At 38.8% G+C, this 12,121-nt stretch overlaps 2 protein-coding genes across 2 annotated transcripts; one reads left to right on the forward strand and one right to left on the reverse strand.

Moving 5' to 3' along the window:
• Positions 1–2,185: 2,185 nt before the first annotated feature.
• On the reverse strand, positions 2,186–8,732 carry LOC144524120 (alcohol dehydrogenase class-3-like). The gene is made up of 10 exons (XM_078260149.1): positions 8,676–8,732; positions 8,513–8,561; positions 8,098–8,199; positions 7,201–7,351; positions 7,027–7,114; positions 6,714–6,933; positions 4,543–4,803; positions 4,134–4,266; positions 3,463–3,601; positions 2,186–2,618 (listed from the first exon to the last, which is right to left on the reverse strand). Exons 2-10 carry the CDS (start codon positions 8,528–8,530, stop codon positions 2,552–2,554), a joined length of 1,179 nt encoding a protein of 392 aa, XP_078116275.1. The 5' UTR covers positions 8,531–8,561; positions 8,676–8,732; the 3' UTR covers positions 2,186–2,551.
• Positions 8,733–8,794: 62 nt separating this feature from the next.
• gar1 (GAR1 homolog, ribonucleoprotein) lies at positions 8,795–12,009 on the forward strand. Its single transcript, XM_078260152.1, has 7 exons — positions 8,795–8,872; positions 9,212–9,428; positions 10,849–11,003; positions 11,131–11,190; positions 11,299–11,422; positions 11,634–11,759; positions 11,851–12,009. The coding sequence occupies exons 2-7, from the start codon at positions 9,227–9,229 to the stop codon at positions 11,859–11,861; spliced, it is 678 nt and encodes a 225-aa protein (XP_078116278.1). The 5' UTR covers positions 8,795–8,872; positions 9,212–9,226; the 3' UTR covers positions 11,862–12,009.
• The last annotated feature ends 112 nt before the right edge of the window (positions 12,010–12,121 follow it).

Consider the following 12,121-nt stretch of genomic DNA (forward strand, 5'->3'; position numbering starts at 1 on the left):
CAAAACACTAGGCACTGTATTGTACTGTGCTCTAGTGAAGCAGGGTATATTCCACTGACACAGAAGCTGAAGCTAGCTTTGTCCGAGAAAGACTGGGGATGTCACAGGCATTGCCTGGCATTAGCCGTATAATGGCCAGGATTTGCTGATAAAGCAGGGGCCTCACATTGGCAGTCTTTAGTGACCTAAGTGGGCCGTTCTTCCATAGCCGTCGAGGATATACAGTATATCCATCCCTCTATCTCTCTTTCTAACCGACTGTCTCAGACGTGCTTTCCCCTCTAGCTTGTTTCTCGGAATCAGTCGAAACAGTAGCTTTATTTCGACTGATTTTGTGATTTCAGCAGACGTTAAGACTAACAGGTGTACAAGCAATGCCATTTTACACATTTACAGAATATAAGCCCTGTAATGGGTTTGAAATGGGAAGAAAAAAAATAATGCCCAATTAAATGCCTAATTAAAATAACCAAATGTTCCTGCTTCTATTAATTTACTAGGCTTTTTCTCACAGCAGACATTTTGACTTGACATAAATGTTACAAATTCAATGTCCCAGTAAACCGTGACAGTGTGACAGTGAGCCATCATGCACAATACCAGGACCCTGAAACAGAAGCCACTTAATGAGATTCAGCCATCATTCGTTTTATTATTTATACCAGTCTTTTTCCTAGAATAACGTCTCAAAACTCCTTATTTCTTGTGCAGAGGCAACTTTTTCTCTTCTATGTGTACTGCAATAACAAATATAAAACCATACAAATATTAGAAGACAAAAATGTAACTAAGCTAGGGATACCAAGTAGTAATAATTTGTAGTTTTTCTGATGGATATACTGTACATATTTGCCATGACATTAATTTCAGTTGAATCAGAGCGACACTATTTCCCATTTACAATGGAGTAAATGGATATGGGTGTATTATATTTTGTGTTGTTTTTAATAAGAAAACACTGCCTTTGTTCAAATAGTTTTTTTATATTATCGACAGTTTTTATGTTCTCATCATATTTAATGTGCCATCTGTCACACGGGAATATAGCCTAGTAAATATGAGGAAATCTCTTGAAGGCAAGGCGGCACCTTTTGATATTTTTTCCCAGACATGCTTTTATTTGTGTGACGGCACTTACCTCATCTGGCATTTCTGTTCGTCAATTATCTCCATGAAGACTCATGCTTGAAAGAGTTGTAACGACAGTCAGAGGGAAAAACAAATTAGCAAAGAAAAAAAGAAAAAAAATATATCCATTTGCAAATGTTAGCTGTCTCTATTTCTATTCCACTTTATGCCAAAGTTTCTTATACGGAAAATATCTGCAGAAAAGTTGCACAGGTGCATGTGAAACATGATAAGGCAGACAGTTTAGACATTCAAAAATGTGTACAATGCTGTGGATGTAATTCAGATAGCTGTGACAATTCCAGAGGAAAAAAGGTAGGAGACTTATGGTCGTCACTTTGGATAGTTTTACCATAGATGAGGCATACACATCCCCAAGAAAGCCTTAGAACTCTGTGAGCATGTCTAACATTTATATAATAGGATGTCCAGTCACATAACCACCTGTCAAAAGTTGTGTTCCTCTGTCTTTTGATCTCCCTCCTTTTCTATCTCCATTCTCTGCATTATTCTGCTTTCTATTTCTTAAAAACTCTTTTTACTTTAAGATTCTTTGGGAGGATGAAGGGGCGTCTAAACTGAGTGATCTGTGATTGATAGCATACAGGCAGATGAGACCAACATAAGCAGAAGCGCACCAATTTATTTTCCATTTTAAATAGTGTTTTGGAAAAGTAGGGGGAACTGCCAAGGGTATTCATTTGATCTGAACGGAACTTCAATAAAACAAATTCCTCCGAGAGCTATTTCGGTTCTTCTCCGAGAGGCATTCCCCAAACAACCTTTTGTCTTCTGTACTGACAGCCCACAACTGTTATTTTAGCCCTTCTAACCATTAAATCAATATATAATATTACCAAGGACGAAATTTGGTAAGCCTGACCACATGAAGCAGATACTTGTCCATGGATGACGACAGATTCAGCCATTTGTTTCCTGTGTCTTTTACCCCATCTTCTATACAAGGGTATGTAATTTCAACTATCATTTCACATTGATATCAGGACCAGAATCCCTGTATAGCTGCCAAATATAACAGATGTAGAGAGACTAGGTCTTAGGTGTTACTGTGGATGCCGTTTATTTCTTTTGAACTTCATTTATATTATTATTGTATTATTTCACACAAATGCACTGGACATTCTGTGGCCTTTCGATCAAGTGTTTAAACAAGAAAAAACGACCTCAGAAGTTAATATGAATAAAAATACAGAATCCTTTGCAGATATAAGCAACTTTATAAAGCTAAATGGCATTCATGGACACAAATGCAGAAGCTTAAGACTGATATAAGACTGCCATCTAGTGGCCAATATAGACACAAAACATTTTAATTGTCAACATCTTTTTAGAAAGCGAGCATTGAGATGTTCACAAATACACTGCAGATGTGTGCAAAACGTCATTACAATGACACAAAATGTCAATTGTTCATCTTATATGAGTAGCCACTAGTCTCCTCTGTCGACAGACTGATGACAGTACGGATGCTAAAAAAGAAAGAGAAAAAAGAAAGATTGTTAGGATAACTGAAATCTGAAATCTCACCAGACCTAATATATTGTTTAATCATTTTGAGTTTTTTAACAATTCTCTGGTTCCAGTTTCTCCAATGTGAATATTTGCAGGTTTGAATATCTTTTGGTTTTGGGCTGTTCGTTGGGCAAAAAAAAAAAGGACATTTAATTTAACCTTTGGACGATGTGAACGTTTTTTGAAATGTTAAAGGTAAGCGATTAATCAAGAAAATAATAGGTAGTTGCAGCCGACATATATAATATACAGAATAATATATACAATACATTTATATCACACATACATTGCTGAAAAACTTGCAGTTTGTCAAATTCTTGATATTCTTTTCAACGTATTAATCATACTCCAAATTGCTCCTATTTGGAAAACCACAATAAATGTCCTTTTTATTTCAGACAGACATTCTATGATGTGTTGGAAACTGTTTAAAGATAAAATAGAGCAAAGATGGCCACAGCAGCAGTTTGACAAACCACTGCTAGGTCAATATCTTTAGGAAAATACTGCACAGGACTTCTACAGGATACCATTAGCATTTTATGAGAAATCCTTTGGTGCATGATTATATAATCAAACAGGCCATTCGGACACTTTGTTGTAAGTATTATGCAGTAGACTAGTGAGGAAGTTAAAGCTTCAGGGGAGTACAGTGTTACACACACACACACACACACACACATACACACATACACACATACACACACACATACACACATACACACATACACATACACACATATTCAGAAAAACATTAATAAAAGACTAGCCACTAGCCAATAGCCACAAATCAGCTCTTACCTGTTACCACTTGTCATATCTTCAAAGGCCACATTGATTTGATCCAGCGGGAGGATGTTGGTGATAAACTCATCCAGCTTCAGCTTTTTGTTCATGTAGTCGTCCACCAGTTTAGGCACATCCTCCACACTCTTCCAACCTTTAGAAGAGCAAAACAAAACTGAGTCCTCGTGAACCACAACATAGCGGACATTAATGAGCCCCTAAGAAAGGCATCTTTCCTCATCATCTTTTCATGTAGTCCCATTCAACATGGTGTGTGGCTGCATTGCATTCTGGTTTGGCTAGCTTGAAGATATTAGCCACCTGCCTCTTCTCAGTGAATTTGGTAGTATGCCTGTTGAACAGTGACTCAAGATAAAAGCCTTTACTTTTTGACTGTGGGGGACTTGCATCAAAACTCCAGCTGTAACCATCAACATGGTATATCGAAAACAGGGACGTGGATCTTAACTTGAACAATGTTACACTGAATTTTAAGTTTATGCAATATCTTTCTAATTCTAATTACCATAAATTGTTGCTGAAGCATTATGAAAAGTCATGTTTGCAGTGTGTTTAACTTACTATGCAATTTCTTTGACATTCTTATTACCATAAAGTGTTGCTGAAGCATTATGAAAGGCCATTTTGCATTAACTAATAGACCTGGTAACTTCTTTTAAGTTTACCTCCAAAATAAGTCCCCTTCAAGGTGCGTCCCATCAGGATCTTTTCAACCACGACGCTCATTGCTTCCGTCTCCGTCCATCCAACAATGACACAGGTGCCCCAGGCATCTATTGTAGACTCAAGCGCAGCACTCTAAGACAACACACAGCACCAGTGGTCTTAATTAATACTCCTTTGAAAATATATTTAAATATTCACAGAATATGATCAAACTAGACAGGTGAAAAAAATGTCAACTGCAGAAATACAAATTGTGTATGTCAAAAATTGTGTAATTGTGTCATATTTTCTTTATGCGGAATTTCTGAGCAAACCTATGTGCACTTACTGCATTACAGACCTACTTTGTAGTGACACTGTACAGCCTACTAAAGGATTCCTGCTGTAACTGTAGACATGTACACCCACCATAACAATTGGACTTCCAACACACTCCAGAGCGTAGTCCACTCCTCCACCTGTCATGTCCACCAGAACCTCCTGAATGGGCCTGCTACATTGTTTGGGGTTGACACATTCACTGGCACCAAACTCCTTGGCTTTCTCAAACTTTGCAGTGTTGATATCCACACCAATGATCCTGGTTGCCCCGGCAACCTTGCAGCCCATGACGGCTGCCAGTCCGACAGCTCCGAGCCCAAACACGGCACATGAGGAATCTTTTTCAACCTGGATACACACACTTTGGAAGTCAGTCAACCAGAAAGCTGTTTGAGAGATTGCTGATGAGATCACTTCACCATGTTTAAAAGTATGTATTTTGCCTTCATTCTTCTAAACTTATCCAGTATACACATTCTATTTACCTTATACTGGCTCATTATATTATTATGAAAGGACAGATTCTTATCAGGCACACAAGAATGATATGTCATTGAGCAATCCAAAGTTTGCGCAATATTCAAACCGGTTTAACCATTTTAATTTTCTTGGTGTGTTTCAACAAAACTTTCTTTGTTTGTTTTTGTATTTATCTTATTTTAATATGCAACAGAACAGGTTGAACAGAAGCGGTGGAATATGGAACTCCTTAGTTCTTTTTAACCCACAGTACACTTAAGGCTGTTTTACAGTTCTGCGGAGGCTCCATGCAGAGCTTTCGCCGTAGCCTACGTAAGTGACATGATGTTTATACTTGTGCGCTGGTGTGTGCGTCGAGCCGGCATGTGTGTGTCTGGGGAGTGGGTGATAGAGCGAGGGAGAAGTGAGAGAGCGATGGCAATTAGCTCCGGAGCGAGTACAGACTCTAGAGCAGGGATCTTCAACAGGGGGTCTGGGACCCCTAGGGGGTCCTCAGAGTCAATGCAGGGGGGCCTCCAAATTATTGTTAATTTTTGAAAGTTGTTTCAAAAATGTAAACGTCTTAACATGAATCCAATAGGGGTGGGAATCACCAGAGGCCTCACAATACCATATCATCATGATACTTTAGGTTATGATACAATATTATTGCGATTTTAAACATATTGCAATATTCTGCGATATATTGTCATTTTTTTTAACTCAAATTTTTCCCAATTTCAAATTATGTCCCCCAAAAGGAAACTTTGCAACATCTGTTTTATTCAAAAAGATACATTTCTCTGTTTGTTCATCTCACTTTAATTTTAATGCTGCAAAATGGAATTGTCAAGCAGATAAACTGACCAACACATATATAATAATAGATCGATACTTGTCATCTGTGTGTCAATATAGTATTGCCACAGAAAATATCGCGAAACGATGCTGTATCGATTTAAATATTAAACATATTATTAGCAAATAAAAATCCCCACTGCTTACTGGTCTATAGGAAAGGTAGTCACTAAGGCCATCCACAGATTAGTTAATCCTAAGGATTCACTGAGCCACGTGTATGTTTAACATTAAAACGTGATTCATAAAAGCATGCCAACAATTATTATGCTATTTGAATAGCTTAGTATTCTATGCAAAAAGGTATGTATAAAGGCTTAAGGCCGCCCTACACGTTAATGTAGGCCTAGTTTACTATGCAATTTCATTTTATACAATATATGTAGTAGGGGGTCCCTGCTCCATCTCTCTTTCAGTTAAGGGGTCCTTGGCTTAAACAACGTTGAAGACCCCTGCTCTAGAGTAATAGTGAGAGAAACAAAGTGTCTCCCCTGTGTTTTCTGACCAAGGTGGGAAATCTGTAGCAGGAAAAGTTAACCATCTCCTTGATTTCATGTTGTTAATGGAGAAGGAGAACCTGGAATGAGTTAGGGGAAGTGCAACACTACTAAGCCGATTCTACGCACAACAAGAAAACGTCCTTTATGTGGTGCTCCTGTTATCTACTGACATCAAGTGGGGAAAATAAATAACTACAGTCTTGCTACGTACTGTTAACACTGGGCAGCAACTTGTCAAATAAAATTGTTAGATACTAATTCAACTAAGATGTTTTCCTTCAGATAGTAAAATAACTGTATTAATTAATATATATATATATATATATATATATATATATATATATATATATATATATATATAAAATGTAGGTAAATGTGTTGCATCCTTCTTGTTCTAAGGACATGCAGAGAACAAGAAGAAGCAGATCTGTATCCTCTTACCTTGCCCGTATTAATAGCAGCACCATAACCAGTGGAGACACCACAGCCTAGTAGACACACTTTGTCTAGCGGTGCATCGCTTCTTATCTTTGCAAGTGAGGTATCGGGAACCACAGTGTACTGGGAGAAAGAACTGACGCCAAGGAACTGGTACACCTGCTGCCCCTTGCAGGATATCCTGCTTGTGCCATCAGCCAATACACCCCTTTGTGTATTTGCCCTAAAAGCCCAAAAAAAAAAAAAAAACACTGAGTAGTTAAACATAATGAACAAAATAGTGCTTTGCGTGTGTAAACAAAACAAAAAGAATCACCAGTTCTTCCTGCACTGATTGGTTTTAGGACTGCGACACCGTTCACATTCCCCACACTGTGGCAGAAAAAGAGGAATAACTTTGTCGCCTGTGAAAACAACAAAAAACAGACAGACTGCATCAGTCAGAGTCACATGTCATGTTATCTCGTTTGCTGTGAGCTGTACAATGTACCTGGTGAGAATTTGGTGACTTCAGGACCAACGCTCTCCACTATCCCTGCTGCTTCATGGCCGAGAACTAACGGGAATGGTCTGAACTTCATCCCTTTTCCAGCTTCATACAGGTATTCCCGATCTGTGTGGCACACGCCTGTGGCAACTATCTGTACAAACAGTTTGATTCACGTCACAGTTTTAGGAAGTGAATGTGGTTGCAATACTGAGAATGACTGTTCAAGTATTTCCTGTCAGCATTTGTTGATTGCATGATAAAAGCAAAAACTCAGTCTTATGACTTTGTTAATACAGTCATGTGAACAAATTAGGACACCTATGCTAAAGTTGACTAAAAAGAGGAATCTAAAAATCACCTAGAGATTGGCATGGTTTTATTTCAGTTAGCCTAATAGCTGGTTTGATTGCCAATCGACCCCATGCCAATCTCTAGGTATGGTGAAAGGTATGTGATGATGTGGAGCTATTTTAATTCCAAAGGCCAAGGGAACTTTATCAGGATGCATAGTATCCTGGATCCATATTTACGATACATTATTCATTCACAAAAGAAGGTGTCCTTAAAGATAGGATTTTTCCTCATTTTTTTAATCAAGGCATTAAGATCAATTCCCAAAAGATGATTTTTTTATTCCTCTTTTTAGTCAACTTTAGCATGGGTGTCCAATTTTTTTTTTCACATAACTGTATGTCACTGGGAAATAATCATGATATTGTTCCTATTAGTTCATTGCATTCTGATATCATTTAACATAATCAAATTCAAATGATACCACCGAAAAATCAACACCTGTTAATTAACACTGGAAAGTTTGCTGTATAAGTGCCCACATTTACAACCAAAGTTGGAGATAATATGTTTTCTTGCATTACAGACAGTTAATAAGCAGCAGACCTTGATGCGGACTTCGTGGACTTTAGGTGGGGCCACCTCCACATCCTCGATGGACAGAGGCTTCCTGGGCTCCCATGCAACAGCTGCTTTGCATTGGATGACCTGAGATGGACAAAAGTGTTTGTTGCTTGGTTGTGAGCATGGGTTGGGTTATTAGTCACACTGTATTTGTAAGCATGTCTCAAATGAGAAGACGGGGGAAAGTCTTGGCTGGGCGTAGCCTGTTTTTGTAATGATGGACGAATTATTCTGTATCGTTATACATATGTGAGGCACAACATTGGTTGAACATATAGCTGTCAGAAAAGACGGACTCCAGGCAACAATAACATTTAGGCCTAAGTTACTATATATAAAACAAACAGTGAATATAAAACAAACAGTGAATATATCGTAGATGAAGTTTTTTTCTTACCTGACCTGCTGTTGACATTGTTGAGTGGTTTTAACTAGCTACTTTTTGCCTGCATTTGAACAAAGTAATCATATTATTGGAATATTTACATATGCGTACATCAATCAAGTCTCACATAAATAACTATGTGCCATATTATTGGAGTCTGTAAAGTTATACTGACCGAGTCTGTTATCTATCTTGATGAGTCAACTGACTGTCTGCTGCGCCTTTAAATAGGATGTGTGCGCGGCGGTAGAGATTTGAATTTACGACACTTCCCGATACTGGTAAATGCCTTTACGGCAGCCCGTGGTCACACGTGTTGTCATCGCATGGAAGTCTTTCGGAGTAAATAGCTGCAGCTAGCCGATCACATTTGTGAGTAATCCGCTTTAACTGTGTGTAGATAGGGTTGTAGACTTTTTAAAGTTTATATTCTCAAGTGAACACATAATGTGTTGGTGTGTGGAAGAAGATGCGGCTGAATTGTGTAACGTTAACGTTAGTTTTACTAGTAGACTTGAGCTAACGTTAGCATGTTAGCTAGAACTTATAAAGTGCTGCTGAATCCACGATGTTAGGTCGTTGAATGCATTGGATTTACTCCACAGTCCAGGCTCCATTTAACCAGCCATGGATTCGCGTGTCTTTTATGTTGTCTTTGCTTTCTTCTGACACTCGTTTCCTCTCCTTTTGTCTCTCCTGTGTTTCTCACAGACGATTTGAAGCAAAATGTCTTTCAGAGGAGGAGGTGGACGAGGAGGCAGAGGAGGTGGAGGATTTAACCGAGGTGGAGGAGGCAGAGGAGGAGGTGGATTTGGAGGAGGCAGGGGAGGCGGATTTGGAGGAGGCAGAGGAGGTGGATTTGGACGTGGTGGTGGCAGAGGTGGTTTTAATAGACAACAAGACTACGGTCCTCCAGAGTATGTCGTCGGTAAGATCATGAAGCCAGTACTGCTGAGAAGATGGTTCAGAAGCTGAGAGCTAGTAGTAGTAGAAGATAACTTGATTGTCTCCGTAGGGTTTGCGGCACAGTCGCAAGGCACTTCATGACAGGACGTCAGACATATGATAAAAACAAATAGTCCATACATCAGACACCGACAGACATAACATAAAGAACATACATCAAACACTACAATACACTATACACCCTTGGGTATGACCAGGCCATGCTGGACATCTAGCTTATTTTGACTGATTTAAGGCTTTTATGGCTTGTGGGATAAAAAACAATTTGGATCTGTTCTTGGTCAGAAGGGGTGGGCAGAAACGACGCCTAGATGGCAGTAGTTTAAAATGAGATGCCAGGGGGTGTGTGTAGTCACATAGGATGTATGTGCAAAGTTGTAAGCCCAGCTCCAGTACCCATCCTTCACATTAAAAACTAAGCATTCAGACTTTAAATGACATCACCTGTATGATGAGTTTTGAGGTCACAGGAAAGCTAGCTGGACAATAAATTGTCCCAGAAATGATTGCGATAAACGATAATATTGTCGTTCTGTGGCTATTTTCATCTAATATAATGATAATGTCTTAAAACATGCAGGTACACCTTTTCAAAGATCAATAAACTTTTATTTCTAAAGAATATTTAACACTGGAACTGGAAGACATTTAATAAAAAACCACACTAAATAAACAAAACAACCAAAAACAATAAATAAAATGGATATTTTTCCGGCCGCGATGATTTCCATTTAAAAATTATCGAGCTTTTTTTTATTTATCATGCGATTTAATTGATTTATTGCATATTGCGACAGGCCTATTTCCAATTCATAAATACCTTCATGTCAATATTGAAATTGGAATCACGACTACAAAACTCAAATCTTTCTGAACACTGATACTCAGTCCTTAGGCTGAATAATTCAGAAGTGCCTGAAAAGCAAAAAGCTCACACAACAGAGACGCTGCAATCATACAACCATCTTTGGTTTTCTGAATGCTTACAAGCTGTAAAACGCATAGTAACCTTTATTATCTCTACAACCTGTGAAATCACAGTATTTGGATATCGCCATCATGCTATCATAAGACAAACAAGTAGTGACGAGTGTTTATAGTGTTTATACTTGCAGGTTTTTAAGCCTGACTCAATGTATTTTTGCCAACTCTTTTTTCTTTTTTTTTGACGCTTCAAAAATGTAATTGGCTGCTTTAATGTCCCAAAAGCATGAATTGTGGCTTATTTCCTAATGCAAATGTTCTGAGTTGCAAACTTATCGAAACTATGTATAAAGGGCTCATAAAGTCAATCAGAGGGATATTGGAACTGGGCATTTGTCGTGATAGCTAAAACACCCTTTACTCAACTAACTGTGGTTCACTGTGTTTCCGCTCTGCAGCACTGGGAGAGTTTGTGCATCCATGTGAAGATGACATTGTGTGCAAGTGTACGACAGAGGAAAACAAAGTTCCTTACTTCAATGCCCCCGTCTACTTGGAAAACAAGGAGCAGATCGGGAAAGTGGATGAGATATTTGGCCAGCTCCGGGACTTTGTATCCTTTCTATTCGGTCTCTGGACCTCTGAATCAACCTGTGGTGAAATAAAGTAAAGTTCAACCTCTGTGAGTTAAATATTGTTGCTTCTCAAAATCCTGTTAATTCCTTAACCTATCCTTGCAGTATTTTTCAGTCAAACTTTCAGAAAATATGAAGGCGTCTTCATTTAAGAAACTGCAGAAGGTACACAAATTAATTTTGAAGTAGTACATTTGCACATTTAAAAAAATAAATACAAATTCAGTGCCTCTCTGTTTTACACTGTATGTGATTTGCAATGTCTCTTTTTAGTTTTATATAGATCCAATGAAGCTTCTCCCGCTGCAGAGATTCCTCCCCAGGCCGCCAGGAGAGAAGGGTCCGCCTAGAGGAGGCCGAGGGGGTCGAGGTGGAGGAAGAGGCGGTGGTCGTGGAGGTGAAGCATCCAAACTTTGTCTCATTTGAATTAATCCTGTCTCCTGTTGTTGATGATGAATGTGTAGCTCTTTTTTTTTTTTTCCTATTGGGCACTTATGCCAAAATGATCTGTCAGTCTTAGTTATTGTAGATTTAAAGTGTGGTTCCTTTGTGCCGATTTTAGAGCATGGCTTGTGAGAGTGGTTTGATTAATTTAGTTTTTGTTTTAGGTGGTTTCCGAGGCGGCCGCGGTGGAGGATTTGGAGGCGGCCGCGGCGGAGGATTTGGAGGTGGAAGAGGCGGAGGAGGAGGAGGCTTCAGAGGAAGAGGAGGCGGAGGAGGACGTGGATTCAGAGGTTTGCCCCTTTTTTCAATGTTCTACAAATTATACTTTTTATACTTTTTTTTTTCATGTGTAAAGGTAAGTTTTTCGTTGTTCACTTGTAGGCGGGAGATGATCTGACAGTGATGGTCCGGTGTGACGGTGTCATCCTTGTCTTCTGCTACACAAGCAAAAAACCTGCATTCTCTGCCAATGCCTGGCCTGTTGGACTCCGTATATGGACATTGCCTCCATTTGTTGAACTTGAATGGATTTTCTTGTTGTTTTTACCAGTTTTAAATATGTGATGTCTCTTCATTTTTATTTAAAAGGTTCATAATTATGCTTGTGTGCAACATAACGAGGACCTTTCAGCCTGTTAAGGAGAGATGTTGG

This window comes from Sander vitreus, chromosome 10 (assembly GCF_031162955.1).
Source record: "Sander vitreus isolate 19-12246 chromosome 10, sanVit1, whole genome shotgun sequence".
Taxonomy (NCBI): domain Eukaryota; kingdom Metazoa; phylum Chordata; class Actinopteri; order Perciformes; family Percidae; genus Sander; species Sander vitreus.

What these genes read in the sequence shown, in the direction of transcription:
- LOC144524120 (XM_078260149.1), bottom strand. An exon ending in TTGGAAGTCCAATTGTTATG is followed by an intron (nt 4,267 to 4,542) that starts GTGGGTGTACAT and finishes GTGTTGTCTTAG; the next exon opens with AGTGCTGCGCTTGAGTCTAC. An exon ending in GAAGGGGACTTATTTTGGAG is followed by an intron (nt 3,602 to 4,133) that starts GTAAACTTAAAA and finishes GCTCTTCTAAAG; the next exon opens with GTTGGAAGAGTGTGGAGGAT.
- gar1 (XM_078260152.1), top strand. Translation starts at nt 9,227, where the DNA reads ATGTCTTTCAGAGGAGGAGGTGGACGAGGAGGCAGAGGAGGTGGAGGA. An exon ending in TTGGCCAGCTCCGGGACTTT is followed by an intron (nt 11,004 to 11,130) that starts GTATCCTTTCTA and finishes CTATCCTTGCAG; the next exon opens with TATTTTTCAGTCAAACTTTC. An exon ending in CATTTAAGAAACTGCAGAAG is followed by an intron (nt 11,191 to 11,298) that starts GTACACAAATTA and finishes GTCTCTTTTTAG; the next exon opens with TTTTATATAGATCCAATGAA.